Raw genomic sequence first — 15,058 nt, forward strand, 5'->3', positions numbered from 1 at the left:
AGACTGGCTGGGCTAGGAACATCAGGCTTCGGCATCCACGTTTCTGGGCAGCACCCTGCCATGGGATTCTGTTCTGGGTATCTAGGGTGAGTTGCATATATGACTGAAGGTCAGTTCACTCAGAGCTGTAGGCCAGGCCCTCCGTCTGAAATGAGGGGCACCACAAAACTCACCCAGGGGGTCCTTTGGAGCCAGGCTGCTTCAGGGTATGTGAGCCCAGGATACCTACCTTTGTTCCCGGGTGCCAGGTACTAGAGTGCAGTGTGAATTAGTTGGCCCTGGGGGAAGGTGCAAGAACAGCCAGAGACCCCAGGGCTGGGTGGATGAAGGTGGCCACCCCCATTAAGATGATGTCACAGGACCTTGCACATCAGACCTCTGCCAACCCAGAGGGGGTCACACTCCCCCTTCTCCCACCTCCAGTGCACTGACAGCTCCTGGATTGGGTACCCTGCTTTAAGGATTTGGATCCAGTGCAGGGGGTTACAGCCAGCAGGGCCATGCCCTAGTCCTACTTGTCACTGCCTCCAGAGGCAAGGGGAAACCACACATCACAGGAAGAGTTCAGCTTCTGAACCCCAAGCTCAATCCCTGTTGATGTGGGGGTGAGGCAGAGTCCCAGTGCAGGCCTGTGGTGGACAGCTAGGCTTGAGTTCAGGCATTGCAGGTGTTCATTTTCTGAGCTCTTGCTGTGCACCTGGAAGGAGGTTAGGGAGGCCTGATCACTGGGAACAAGAGGCTTGACCCAGCAGAACCTCATCTCCCCAAGGGGTCAGTGAGTACTGCAGGAGGACCACCCAGTGAGGTCAGCAGAGCGTCTGAAGCTTTTCCATTTGACTTGAATGAAACACTTCCAGTGCCGGGATTTCTGACTGTCTCCCAAATGCCTAGAATATAGTAAGCATGGATGGAAGGGGAAGGAGGCAGTTCCCAGCCCTGGAATGCCTGGGCTCTCTCGTCCAGCAAGGAGGTCCATGGAACAGGATAGAATAGAGGGTGGCTGCAGAGTCGCTAATCCAGACCTCCGGAGACCAAGCCGGCAGCAGGTCTGATTTTATTGCACAGTTACCAGGTACTCAGGCAGTGGCTAAGCAGATGACAGGCAGCCACCCATGCAATTTCTGCCAACTATTCTTGCAGCGACCAATCTAGGAGTGGGCCACGGAGCAAGCACAGGGACTGCCACACAGGGCCTCACACCCAGGGCTGCGCCTATGGGGTAAGTGGTCTGCTGCTCAACACCCTTAACGTATGCCGTGTATGCAGTACTCCATATACTTGTCCCCACACTGGAAAGAGAACTAGATAAGCAGGACAAGCAGAAAGGAGACTGGCATTTGTGCTCAAGAAGAGAGACCTGGGGGCCCTGAGGCCTGCAGCAGACAGGGGGACAGGCCTGGTAAACAGGCCAGAAGGGCTGGGACTGTACACAAGACCAGAAGAGAAAACAAATAGGAGGAAAAGAGCCAAGGGCGGGGCAGCCACTGTCAGTGCCTGGGCCATCATCTGGGGGAGGGGTGGACGGGCTGCTCTGAGGGCAGGAGGCCAAGGCCAGGAAACCCAGGGACAGAGGTGAGTGCCTTCCACAGCCACTTCTCCAAGGACAGAGCTGGTGCCATGGGTATCAGGCAGTGGCTGGCCTTTCTGCTGTTCTTGCTGCTACTGCTGTGGGGTCTGGAGCAGCCCATATGGCTACCGGCTGTGGCACTGACCCTGCGATGGCTCCTGGGAGACCCTACCTGCTTACTGCTGCTTGGCCTGGTGGTATTGGCACAGCCCTGGATCAGCTTCTGGATGTCCCACTGGCTGAGCCTGGTGGCTGTGCTTCTGACCCTGATTCTGTCGCCTGCCCGGCCACCCCCAGGGCTACGCTGGCTGCCTGCAGATATGGCCTACTTGGCCAAGATCCTCTACCTAGGATGGAACATCAGGACACAGTTGAGCCGACAGCCTCCCGACACCTTTGTGGATGCCTTCGAGCGACAAGCAAGAGCACAACCTGGTCGGGTGTCCTTGGTGTGGACAGGGCACGGGGCCTGCTCGGTCACCATTGGTGAGCTAGATGCCCGGGCCTGCCAGGCAGCATGGGCCCTTAAGAATGAGCTGGGCAAACCCACAGGCCTGGGTGTCAGGAAGCCAGCTGCCCTCCTGGTACTGACTTCCCAGGCCATTCCTGCTCTGACCGTGTGGCTGGGGCTGGCCAAACTGGGCTGCCCAGTGGCTTGGATCAACCCACATGTCCGGGGGACACCCCTGGTGCACTCTGTGCTGAGCTCTGGGGCACAGCTGCTGGTAGTGGACACAGGTGAGGGCCCCAGGGCCAGTGGAGGAGGGAAGGGGATAGGGGCCAGGGTTGGACTGAAGGTCAGAAGTTCTGGTGGGGGGTGGGAAGAGAGCCCTTTGCTCCCGTCTGCTCATGTCACAGATAATTAGGGTCAAAAGTTGGCATAATTGGAAACTAATCCTGGGGCCAATGGTTGTGATTTTTCCAAAATTACTGTTTCAATCCTTCTTTGCAAAAAAGAAATAAAATTACTAATTATGGAATTCTTTGCCCAAGAATGCTAGTTGCTGTCTGCCTCTGGGTCTTGGGTACCCCGCTTGACCTCACAGGTAAGCTTTGCCTCAGTTTTCCTCTGGCCATTCCTGCAGATCTTAAAGAGAACCTGGAAGAAGTCCTTCCTGAGCTGCAGGCTGAGAACATCCGCTGCTTCTACCTCAGTCATGTCTCCCCTACGCCAGGTGTGGGGGCTCTGGGGGCTGCCCTGGAGGCTGCTCCTTCTGACCCAGTGCCTGCTGACCTGCGTGCTGAGGTCACATGGCAAAGCCCTGCCCTGTTCATCTACACCTCAGGGACCACCGGTGAGGGTACCCCTCAGCCCCAGCCCCGCCTCTTACACAACCCTGACTTGTCCTGTGCCTGCCACTTGTCCTCTGACACCTGCCTTCTGATTCAGACATCTGGTCTTGACTCTGATTCCCAGTGTGATCTGGGTGGTCAATGCAGAAATCCTGCCTCTGTCCAATAAGTAGAACTGAAACCCTACTGACCGTTAGTCTTTACCTATTACTCCCTATTGGAATTCAGCCTCGGAATGCAGCCACAAATTCCCACTTGACCCCTCTGAGGCCTGAAGCCCAGTGCCTGACTGGAGAGCTGCCCCTCTGTTCTGGGCTCTTCCGTGCTAGCCTTTCACCACTCACCTTCCCACTCCTTCCTTCCCCAGGGCTCCCAAAGCCAGCCATCCTCTCACATGAGCGTGTACTACAGATGACCAAGATGCTGCCCTTTTGTGGGGCCACAGCTGATGATGTGGTCTACAGTGTCCTGCCTTTGTACCATGTGATGGGGCTTGTTGTTGGGATCCTCAGCTGCTTAGAGCTTGGTAAGCCCTTCTCTGAAAATCCCTCCAATCAGTGGAACCATTGGAGTGGGTGTCAGGGTAGGGTGCTCACGGCGACAACCCAGTACCCCAGGTTCTCGTGTGTGTGTGTGTGTTGCTTGGGGATTAAACTCACTGAGCTATACTCCAGTCCTTTTTATTTTTGCTTTTGAGACACATTCTCACTAATTTGCTGATGCAGGCCTCAAACTCACAATCCTCCTGGCTTAGTCTCCCCAGTCGCTGAGACTATAGGCATGTTCCCCTGTGTCTAGCTTATATATAAATATTTTTAAAAAATATTTATTTTTTAGTTTTAGGTGGACACAATATCTTTATTTTATTTTTATGTGGTGCTGAGAATCAAACCCAGTGCCTCACACATGCTAGGCAAGCACGCTACCACTTGACCCACATCCCCAGCCCATATAAACATTTTTATCACAGAAATACATGTTTGTTTGTTTGTTTGTTTGTCTGTACTAGGGATTGAACTCAGAGGCACTCAGCCACTGAGCCACATCCCCAGCCCTATTTTGGATTTTATTTAGAGACAGGGTCTCACTGAGTTGAGTTGCTTAGCACCTCACTGTGCTGAGGCTGGCTTTGAACCACAATCCTCCTGTCTCAGCCTCTTGAGCCACTGGGATTACAGGCATGCGCCACCCTGCCTGGCTTAAATATATGTATTTTTAATTTTTTTTTTAAGTTGTAATTGGACACAATACCTTTGTTTTATTTATTTTTATGTGGTGCTGAGGATTGAACCTAGGGCCTTGCATGTGCTAGGCGAGCGCTCTACCACTGAGCCACAACTCTATGCCCTAAATGTGTGTATTTTTGAGACAGAATCTTGCTTGCTAAGCCACTCAGACTTGTCTTGAACTCCTGGATTCAGGAGAATATCTTGCTTCAGCCTCCTGAGCAGCTGGGACTACAGGTGTGTGCCATGATGCCCAGCTTCTTGTGGAAAATCTCAAACACACAAAAGTACAGATAATTTGCTGGTGTCTTATATATCCTTGCCCACCTTCAACAGTTGTCAACATGGTGCCAGTTTTATTTCTATATGTACTCTTCTTTTCAGATTATTTTAGAGGAAATTCTAGACTTTTTTGTTTGTTTTGTGGTACCAGGGCTCAGCAACTTAGTGAGGCCCTAAGTAACTTAGCCAGACCCCATCTCTAAATTTAAAAAAGAAAAAAAAAAAAAAAGAACCGTAACCATTTAGTACTATTTTGTGTCAAGTCCATATTCAAATTTCCCCAATTGCCTTTTTTTTTTTTAGTTGTAGATGGACATAATACTTTATTTATTTTTATATGGTGCTGAGGATTGAACCCAGTGCCTCACACACACCAGACAAGCACTCTGTCACTGAGCCACAACCACAGCCCTCCCCAATTGCTTTTTTACAGTTAAAGTCTCCGTGTTTCGTTTACTTGTTAGGTGTCCATTCCTCTTTCCTCCGAGATTTCCTGTAAGATTAAAAGGCCTTCTAAAGGGTTTTTAGGTTCAGTTTCTGCTTTGTTTTGCTATTTGTTCACATGCTGGGGCTTGAATCTAGGGACTCGGACATACTGAACAAATTCTCTACCACCGAACTACACCCCCAGCACTGATTTCTGTTATTTCTGACAAGAATCTTGGTGAGGGGTGGCTGGTGATTCCTCCTTTGTCACACCGGGGGCACTTATGTCTGTTACCTGCCTTAGAGAGGTTGAGATGGACTGGGAAATCTCTCCATCAAGGTTCCCTAGTTGCTTCTTTTGCAATTCAGATGTTTCCTTAGGGATTGGAAGCAAAACTGCCAATTTCAGTGACCTGGGTTGTGTTTTCACAGAGAGCATTGTTACTTTTCCCCAAAAAACACAGTCTCAGAGAAGACACGTTTGTTACCTCACCAGGCACACAAGCAGCTACCCCTTGGGTGCAGGATGATGAACCAGATGCCATATAGGGGTCAGGAGGGAAGAATCACTTTCCTGGAGTGAACACAGTGGCCCCAAAATATTATCACTGATCCATGTGCCATCTGCCAATACTATATGCCCTCCTACCAAACCTCCCATCCAATGACTCACCTTCCTCCTCACCCATTCTCCCATCCATCTCTCTACCTACTTACCTGTCCATTCATCCACCCTCACACCTATCCATCCATCTTTCTATTCACCCATCTATCCAGGTATCCACCCACCCCTGCCACCACCCACTCATCCATCCATGCATTCCCCATCCAATCTATCTACCCACAAGTCACCTTTCCACCCACCCACCATACCCATCCTCCCACTTACCCATCTACTTTACTAGTCATTCACTTATCAAATCTGAGAATGATTCATCGCCAGCCCTATTTGGCAGTGTCTGCTTTATACCAGGTACTGAGCTTTGCACACTTCTGGAAACGAGACTTGAATCCAGGCCTCCCTATACTCTTCCCAGGGGAGTAGTCCTGCTGGGCCAAGACACAGAAATGAGACTGACATCGACCTATGTTCTAACATGCCACAATCGCACATTCAAAGCAGTTTCTCACAGTTACTCGGAAGCATGATTTGAAACTCACTCCTTCTCTTCCTCCCAGGAGCCACCTGTGTCCTGGCCCCCAAATTTTCTGCCTCCCGCTTCTGGAATGATTGCCGGCAGCATGGTGTGACAGTGATCCTGTATGTGGGCGAGATCCTGCGGTACCTGTGTGGTGGTCCCCAGGTGAGGCTCTAGGATGAGGTTTCATGTTGAATACTCCAGGCATGGAATCCCAGATAATATCCCAAGTAGAATTCTTAGACAAGATTCAGGTACTGGTAGGGGTTGGTTGTTTCCTCCCACAGCTAAACACTCAAGGTCACTCCAGGTGAAGGGATCATTTCACTGGGCTGCATGAAATGATCGCACAGAGACAGAGGAACACCTTTTTCTTTGGGTCTTGTGATGGCTCCTCTGACCTGAGAGGTCTGTGGAAAGAGAGAGAGGCACATGCTGAACCCTTTATTGGGGAGAAGCCATTCAAATGAGGCCAGGGGTCAGGTTTCAGGGGGTTGAGTCTAGCTTTGTGTTGTCTACTGTCAGCAGGCCGACTGACATCTAGGAAGGCCATGCCCATCTCATGAGCTGTGTGGAGATCACAGGCAGAGCCAGCGAAAAGACCAGAGCCAAGCTCGCCCAAACAGAGGGGCAACGTGGGTTCAGTCCACTTTGTGTGCTCGGTGCTCATAGTTCACACACACAGCCCACGGCTGGCTCGCCACATCTCCACATTCTCATGGCTCAAGGCTCAGGGGCTCTTGGTTCCTATGTGGCAGCTCCCGACAGTTGGCACCTTTGGTCCTATGGGGTGTAGCTCAAAGGTAGAGCATGCATTTAGCATGTGTGAAGCCCGGGGTTCCATCTCCAGCACCCTGGGAAAATTCAAGTGTTGAACTCAGCCAGGTTCCTCAGGTAATTCATTGTGTATAATGAATTATCCACAAGGTTGGGGAACTTTTGATGATTAGCTTGGGCAGGTGACTTTACCAGTGTCATCATTTGAAAAATATAGATAAGAATAGCCCCTACCTGAGGGGGTATTGTCAAAATTAAATAAATTAAATATATGTAAAGTGCCCAGACAGGGTGTAGCTCAAGGGTAAACTCACATCCTCCTACAGAGCAATAAGGTATGGTTCCCAGGTAACTATCTCTAGGCAAGGTCCCCAGGTATCCCTCCCAGTTAAGGTTCAAGGTAACTCAGAGAAAGGCTTCAGGTAACTGCTCAAGATGAGGCTTTAAGTCACTCCCCTGGTTACCTTCAAATAAAGGTTCCTGAGTAAGCCTTCTAGGTAAGGCTCCCTTCTAGATTACCTTAATTCTAGATTGCCTTCTAGGTAAGGCTCCCTTCTAGATTACCTTAGGTGACCCCTGCCAGGTCAGAGTTCCAGGTAACTACCCCCAGGTGAGACCCCACATATTCCTCCCCAGTAAGACCCCCAGATGGATGTGGTCTGCAGTCAACCTAGGTAGGCCTCCAGATAACCTAGGAGCGACCTCCAGGTAACTTTCCCGAGGCAAAGCTCTCAGGTAACTTCTACAGGTAACTCGGCAATAAATATCCTGAAGAACCTCAAGTAGGGGCTGGGGTCAAAGCGCAGTGGTAGAGCACTTGCCTAGTACCTGTGAGGCACTGGTTTGATTCTCAGAACTACATATAAATGAATAAAATAAAGGTCCATTGACAACTAAAATAATAATAATAATAAAAAACAATCCCAAGTAGATCTAGTTACAGGTCATCCCCCAGGATAACTCCTAAGATAAGGACCCAAGATAGCCCCCTCCCCTGGGAAAAGGTTCCTGGACATGCTGTCTCCTCCTCACTCTTCTTGTGATGTCTTTGCAGCGACCAGAGGACCAGACACATACAGTCCGTCTTGCAATGGGCAATGGACTTCGGGCAGATGTGTGGGAAACCTTCCAGCAGCGTTTCGGTCCCATTCGGATTTGGGAATTCTATGGCTCCACGGAGGGCAACATGGGCTTTGTGAACTATCCGGGGCACTGTGGGGCTGTGGGCAAGACAAACTGCCTCCTGCGAGTGAGTGGGTAGGGCACCCAGGTTACAGTGGCCTTGAGGCTGACCCCAGAGGACCTCTGCCAATGCCCGCTACCCTCCACCCCAGGTACTGTCTCCCTTTGAGCTTGTGCAGTTTGACACAGAGGCAGCGGAACCTGTGAGGGACAAGCAGGGCTTCTGCATCCCTGTGGAGCCAGGTATGGAGGTAGTTTTCTCTGCTGTTGGAGGAGTGGACACCCTGGTGGACACTTGTAGTCTCCTCCTCCACCTCTGGGACAAGCGGCCCAAAGCCTTGAGATCGGTGCCAACCGGGGGTGTCTGCAGCCCTCATCTGATCTCCCAGGCCCTGGGCTGTCTGACTACCACCTGGGGCCAGCCCCCTGCCTCAGTCTCTTGCTCTCACTATGGGGTCTCCAGGTGTCTGAGTTGTTTTCTTGAGCTTTCTGCGGGGGTCACAGCCTCTCGGGCATCAGTCCCCTGTCCTGTACCTCCTTGTCTTCTCTCCTGGGGCCTTGCCAGGACCTGGCCGTGTCGGTCTTCCCACCGCCATTTTTTTCTTGCCCATCCCTTGTCATGCTTTTCCTGTTTCTCACGGGTTCCCCGAGGCCCCTGTACTTCGCGTCTGTCTGCCGGTGCCCGTCTCGCCGGGGTCTTTACCCCTGCTCTCCCTCCCCGGGTTTCTGTCTCCCCGCTGTTTGTGCCAGGTGAAGAGTCCACCACCCTGGGGAAACTGAGGCGGGGCTGGCGGCGGCCGAGGTCCTGCGTCCCTCTGTATCCTCTCCTCCTCCTCCTGCAGGGGAGGCCGGTCTCTTGTTGACGCGGGTCCTCGGCCGCCACCCTTTTCTGGGCTACCGCGGGCCCCGAGAGCAGTCGAAGCGGAAACTGGTGTGGGACGTGCGGCGCCGGGGCGACCTTTACTTCAACACCGGGGACGTCCTGGCCCTGGACGGCGCAGGCTTCCTCTACTTCCGTGACCGCCTGGGAGACACCTTCCGGTCGGGGCCGGGCTGGGGGCGGGGCCTCGCGGCCCCAGGGACCCGGAGGAGACGGCGCCGAGGGGGAGGCGGGGCTTCCCGCCTCCGGGGGCGTGGTCCCAAGCCTCGGCTCCCGCCCCTGCAGATGGAAGGGTGAGAACGTCTCCACCAGGGAAGTGGAGGGCGTGCTGTCGCGGGTGGACTTCCTGCAGGAAGCGAATGTCTACGGCGTGGGTGTGCCAGGTGCGAGGAGTTTGCTTGTTTTAAACCTCCAAAAGCTTTGTGGGCGGAGGGTGGTTATTTCGATTCTGCCAGGGGAACTGCTGTGACACAGTGGCTTAATGTCCAGTGTCACAGCCACTGGCCAGGTTGGAGGGCCAGCCGAGAGTGACAAGTGTGCTTCCCAGGGTGCGAGGGGAAGGTGGGCATGGCTGCCGTGCAGCTGGCTCCGGGCCAAACTTTCGATGGGCAGAAGCTGTATCAGCATGTCCGTGCTTGGCTCCCTGCGTATGCCGTCCCGCATTTCGTCCGTGTCCAGGTAAGCCAGGGCGGGCCGCCACGAGAAGCGGGTGAGGGATCGCGGCCCAGGGTTTCACAGAGGAGTTTCACAGTCGTCGTCACCGTCACCGCCCTGTAGGAGGCACTGGAGATCACAAGCACGTTCAAATTGGTGAAGCCCCGTTTGGTGCGTGAGGGCTTTGATGTGAGTGTCATCGTTGACCCCGTGTTCATACTGGACCACCGGGTCCAGGCCTTCCGGCCCCTGACAGCAGACATATACCAGGCTGTGTGTGAAGGAACCTGGAAGCTCTGACCACCTGGCCAGCACTCGGGCCAGACGAGGGGGCAGAGACCAATACCCACCCACTGTGGCTCTGGGCGAAAGATGCGACTCCTGCAGTCCACGTGGAGAAATAAAGAATGTGCCCACGCTTCTGCCCTGGTAAATGATTTATTCACTCAAATCACTCGCTACAATTTCACTCTAGGCGTTCTTAATCAAGAAAACAACAATCCTTAATTCTAGGCACTGCAATAGACATAATCAATTCACAGCAAACAATTCTAGATTAATTCTAAGCAGTGCAAACACACTTAATCATGATGTGCTTGATGTTCAAGTGTCAGATCCAAAGTCTCAAGCCTTGGGCTGGGGCTACACAGCTCAGCGGCAGAGCACTTGCCTAGCATGCATGAGGCATGGGGTTTGATCCTCAGCACCACATAAAAATAAACAAATAAAATAAAGGCATTGTGTTCATCTATAACTACAAAAAAAATTAAAAAAAAAAAAAACCCTCTCAAGCCTTAGGCTTTAAGTCCAGCAGATGCACACTCACTCAGACTGCGGTGATCCGGTCAGGAACCAAGGCAGGCTTCTCCTGGGGTGGAGCTGATGGCCAGTTAAGGAGAGGGTCCTAGGCACAAGTTGCGGCTATCACCAGGGTCAAGATGTGGTTGTAAAGTTTGAGAGTGGTGAGGAAACTGCAGAGGATCAGCAAATGACAAAAAGTATTGGGTTGTCAGGTCCTCATCAGGCTCTCAGAGTGAGGACATCCTTGTTGGCTGGATGGCTGAATGTCTGTTCATTTGCTCTATTATTTATACCAAATTTTGGGGCTTTTGACCCCCCTTTCAATCCTTATCAACTGCCACTGGGATCTCAGTGACAACTGGTCTGGTGGTCCCCAACCTAATCTTTCCACCTTTCTCTCTTATCAAGCGCTTTTCCCTCTAATCAGTGAGGACAGCCTGCCAGAGGCTTCACTCTGAGTTTATTAGGGTGGGAAGAAGTGACTTGTTTGTGGCTGAGGGCCATACTGGAGGGCTCCTTTAGGTGTGCCTGGTGAGACTGCATGATTCAAACTTGAGTTTTAAAATGGAGTTGCTGGGGCTGGGGTTGTGGCTCAGCGGTAGAGAGCTCGCCTAGCACGTGCGAGGCCCTGAGTTCGATTCTCAGCACCACGTAAAAATAAATAAATAAAATAAAGGTAAAAAATAAATTGGGGTTGCTTAGGTTCAGGCCTAAGGCCATCCTCACGTCCACACCCCTGTCATCTCCATCTTGGACCTGCATAATTGTGTTGTTATCCCAGCAGGGCTGGCAGTGACTCTGGGTTTTGCCACAGCGAGAATAAATTCGACTGTGAACATAGAAGTCTGTGTCTAGCTGGCTAAGGAAACAGAGAAGCAGCCAGGCTGGTGGCGCACGCCTGTAATCCTAGCAGCACCAGGAGGACTGCAAGTTCAAAGCCAGCCTCAGCAATTTAGCAAGGCACTAAGTAACTCATCAAGACAGTGTCTCTAAAGGGCTGGGGGTGTGGCTCAGTGGTTAAGTGCTGCTGGTACTATCCCTGGTACGAAAAAAAAGAGGAGGAGGAGAAGAAGAAGAAAATAGAGAAAAGCCATATCCCCCAGTGCTCCCCAGGACCTTACTCCAGAGTCCTCTACCAGAGACCTGATTTGGGGGAGGAGGGGAGGTCCCGTTTGGACAAAGCCAAAGATATGAGAGCCGCTGCTCCAAGAGAGTTTCGACTCCATCTGTGGGTCTTTTGGGCTTCCCGAGGCTACAGGGCCTGGGTTGGGCTGGTGTAGTAGAAGGGAAGGATGCCCTGTGACCTGCGGCCTGCAGGATGTGGGGAGAAATGTGAATAGGTGATCGGAAAAGAGTGGAGGGCACTGGCCTAGGACAAAAAGGGAGTGGACCGTTCCAGGCAGGGAGCAGCAACACGTGCAAAACCCTGAGGAGTTTGGGGCCGGTGGGGTGGGGAGGGCATGGAGCAGACATAGGGTCGCCAGCCTGGGCTCCTGGGAGACGTCCCAGACCCCAATCTGAAGCCTTTAGAAAATGACTGGAAGTGTTTCCTGGGACATGGTGGGCCTTTGCTAGGTGCCAGAATGGGAGTGCCCTCCGGTGCCGCAAGAGGTCGGTAGGTGCCACCTCCAGGGCGAGCTGCCCTCAGGGTCCCGGAAGTCCCCTCAGGCGCTTGGCGACCAGGTGCCAGGTCCCCAGGCTGGTCCTCCCATCTGGAGCACAGAGGTGCCATCTGGCGCGGTGGGAGCTGTGGGTGAGCCGGCCTCCGCAGAAGCAGCTGCGGCTCTGCCTTGAGGCTGGATCTTCCGTGGGGGATGCTGGTCTCACCTCTGGGGCGCGGACGGCGAGAACCACATAGCAGTAGCACCTGCATTAGGCTGTCCCTGGGCAGCACTCTGGGTTGAAGTTCCTTTGAGCCCTTGGGGGAGCCTTGGCCTCCTGATCCAAGGGCCCACAGGAGACCTGACTGGCCTTTGAAGCCAGCAGCAGAGCCGTAGTAGCTCCACAAACGTCCGCCTGGTAGACACTGAAGCTTTGCGGGTCAACTTGGGGAGAGGACCGACTGCACCTCTCCCAGGTTCTGGTCCTGTCAGTTGGGGTCTGGCTTTGAGAATCTGTCATCTGTGCCTGCTGGCCACTGTGATCGACTCCCGTTGCTGTCATCTGCCCTTTCTCTGACTTTCCCAGCTGATGAGGTTGCTTGTGCTCCCCACAGAACTGCGGATCCTTTACACAACTGGTCTGAGATCTGGGCCCACTGGGGTCCAGCTCTCCTCCCCGGCAGAGAGTAGGTCATTGCATTCATTCACATTCCTGTTTGTCCCAGGAGGTCAATAGCCTGGCAACGAAGGCCTTTATAGCTGTGTGGATATGATAGTAGAGGCTCGAACTTTGCCACCGACTGGGGCCCAGGGTTGTCTCCTGTTGCAGACACCATTTCTCTTAGGAAGGACTCTGGTCAGAAAGGGAGCTAGAAGTTGTATGAACACAGCAGCAGGAGCTGGCCATTACTGTTGCAGCCTCAGCTTGCTCCCCCCGGTACACAAAAGGTCTGATATCATTTGACAGTGGGCACCTAGCAACAGAGGCTGGCCCTCGGGATGGCTCTCCTGCCATGAACTTAGTAGGTCATTGTTACATTAAGGTCTTTGTACCCTCTGAAAGCAGATCGCAGCCCAGGGGGAGGTTGGAGTGCATGTATGAAACAGCAGAGGTGGGTGCTGGCCACCTCCGCTGTGGTCCTGTGCCTGTCGTGTCTTATGACCCTCCATTGAGATCTGACAAGCCGTGCTCGCTAGGCTTCCCCGAGCTCCTGCACAAGGTCGCCCTTAATCTCGTGCTACCCTTTGTCCAGGTATCAGGATTTTTGCATGTACCACACTGTGAGTGGGTGTTAAATTTTAGTTGTCTGCAAATAAGTAATGTTGCATTCCTGTGGCAAGAAGTTTGAGGAGTCCTGGGCAGTGAGGCCATGTCACTGTATTTCCTACTATCAGAAAAAGCCAGCATCTGAAATGTGGACTGAGGAAACCACCAGTGAACAGATTACCAGGTGACATGTTCCAGATGCAGAGGAGAGTGGGAATGGTGGTAGATTTGAACCTGTCTTTGGATCCCAGAACTTGCAGCATGAAGAAAGGCAGCCACTTATTGGCTGCATGACCTGGGGCAAGTCCCTAGAACCACCTGCCCCCACCCACATGCCTCAGTTTCCTCTAATTTAAAATGGGGCAGATGTCTACCCCATATTTACCTTGAAGGATGTTTGAAAGGATGTTACCTTGAAGGATGTTTATCTAGAAAGGGGAAAGGAAATTTTCCCATAAGGGTTAACTAGTGTCTTTGCTTTTGGCATCTTTGCTCTGATGTCACTCAGGGCCTCAGTTTCTTCATCTGCAGAGTGGACGTGTATCACATCCCACGACTAAACACTTAAGGTCACTCCAGGTGAACTGGGCTGGCATGAAACAATCACACAGAGACAGAGAAATACCATTTTCTTTTTCTTTCTTTTTTTTTTTAAAGAGAGAGAGAGAATTTTTTTAATATTTATTTTTTAGTTATTGGCGGACACAACATCTTTGTATGTGGTACTGAGGATCGAACCTGGGCCGCACGCATGCCAGGCGAGCGCGCTACCGCTTGAGCCACATCCCCAGCCCGAGAAATACCATTTTCTTGGGTCTTGTGACAGCTCCTCTGATCTTAGATGTCCGTGGAAAGAGAGAGAGGAGCTGAACCCTTTTATTGGGGAGAAGCTATTCAAATGAGGCCAGGGGTCAGGTTCCAGGGGGTTGAGTCTAGCTTTGTGTTGTCTACTGTCAGCAGGCTGACTGACATCTAGGGAGGTCATGCCCATCTCATGAGCTGTGTGGGGATCACAGGCAGAGCCAGCGAAAAGACCGAGCAAGGCCCACCCAAACAGAGGGCAACGTGGGTTCAGTCCACTTTGGCACTCAATGCTCGTAGTTCTCTCACACACACACACACACACACACACACACACCCCATGGCTGGCTTGTCACATCTCCACATTCTCATTGCTCAAGGCTAAGGGGCATTTGGTTCCTATGTGGCAGCTCCTGACAGACATGTTGTCTGTCTTGCCTGTCATTTGAGAGAATCATCATAAACAACTATAGGAATAAACTTGTGTCTGAGAACACTCATGGGGTGCCTGGGGGCCAAGCTAGGGCTGGTACTTTTCAATCGACACCTTATCTTACCCTTTCATGTGAGAAACTAGTGGGACTCCATTTTTGAGAAACCAGCCTCTACCTCAGCGCAAAGCCTGACAAAGGAAGTGGGTGTGACCTTTGTCCTTGGAAAAACCCACAGAGCACTCCTAAGCACATACCCACCTGCTGAGTTGTTTGTCTACAAATAACAGGAGAGATCTGCTGCACCAGGTGTCCCTGACTCAGTCAGGCTAGGTGAGGACCCATAGCAACCCCCTAGCAACCACCAATCAGCATGAGACAGGGAAATACCTGGGATGCCAGATGACCCCCAGTAGTTTATGGTGGTTGATAACATGTTGGGAAACCATGTAGTTTAGTAAGTACACCCCTTGTGGTTTAAACTAATCAGTTCAAAGGAACCCCCCCTCTTGTACTAGCCAATCACCTTTACCCAACTTGTTCCTGCCAGTGAATGTGCTAATCAATGTTAAGAGTTGTTGTCATGGGCTGGGGATGTGGCTCAAGCGGTAGCGCGCTCGCCTGGCATGCGTGCGGCCCGGGTTCGATCCTCAGCACCACATACAAACAAAGATGTTGTGTCCGCTGAAAACTAAAAAAAATAAATAAGTATTAAAAAAATTCTCTCTCTC

The 15,058-nt window shown here is 52.1% G+C and overlaps 1 protein-coding gene across 4 annotated transcripts; it reads left to right on the top strand.

Annotated features, from left to right (window-relative positions):
- Nucleotides 1-5: 5 nt before the first annotated feature.
- Slc27a5 (solute carrier family 27 member 5) lies at nucleotides 6-9,848 on the top strand. Of its 4 annotated transcripts, XM_027921122.3 has the most exons (10): nucleotides 124-2,305; nucleotides 2,653-2,862; nucleotides 3,228-3,386; nucleotides 5,974-6,098; nucleotides 7,765-7,959; nucleotides 8,045-8,135; nucleotides 8,735-8,933; nucleotides 9,058-9,155; nucleotides 9,320-9,450; nucleotides 9,550-9,848. In XM_027921122.3, the coding sequence occupies exons 1-10, from the start codon at nucleotides 1,618-1,620 to the stop codon at nucleotides 9,724-9,726; spliced, it is 2,073 nt and encodes a 690-aa protein (XP_027776923.2). In that variant the 5' UTR covers nucleotides 124-1,617; the 3' UTR covers nucleotides 9,727-9,848. The 4 variants fall into 4 exon arrangements, with proteins under 4 accessions (XP_027776922.2, XP_027776923.2, XP_027776925.2 ...); XM_027921121.2 differs by lacking the exons at nucleotides 9,058-9,155; nucleotides 9,320-9,450; nucleotides 9,550-9,848 and adding an exon at nucleotides 6-86 and having other exon boundaries at nucleotides 1,141-2,305; nucleotides 8,045-8,755; XM_027921124.3 differs by lacking the exons at nucleotides 9,058-9,155; nucleotides 9,320-9,450; nucleotides 9,550-9,848 and having other exon boundaries at nucleotides 124-1,219; nucleotides 1,865-2,305; nucleotides 8,045-8,755.
- The last annotated feature ends 5,210 nt before the right edge of the window (nucleotides 9,849-15,058 follow it).

Source organism: Marmota flaviventris, chromosome 18 (assembly GCF_047511675.1).
Source record: "Marmota flaviventris isolate mMarFla1 chromosome 18, mMarFla1.hap1, whole genome shotgun sequence".
NCBI classification, from domain to species: Eukaryota; Metazoa; Chordata; class Mammalia; order Rodentia; family Sciuridae; genus Marmota; species Marmota flaviventris.

What these genes read in the sequence shown, in the direction of transcription:
- Slc27a5 (XM_027921121.2), top strand. Translation starts at nt 1,618, where the DNA reads ATGGGTATCAGGCAGTGGCTGGCCTTTCTGCTGTTCTTGCTGCTACTG. An exon ending in CTACACCTCAGGGACCACCG is followed by an intron (nt 2,863 to 3,227) that starts GTGAGGGTACCC and finishes TTCCTTCCCCAG; the next exon opens with GGCTCCCAAAGCCAGCCATC. An exon ending in AGACAAACTGCCTCCTGCGA is followed by an intron (nt 7,960 to 8,044) that starts GTGAGTGGGTAG and finishes CCTCCACCCCAG; the next exon opens with GTACTGTCTCCCTTTGAGCT.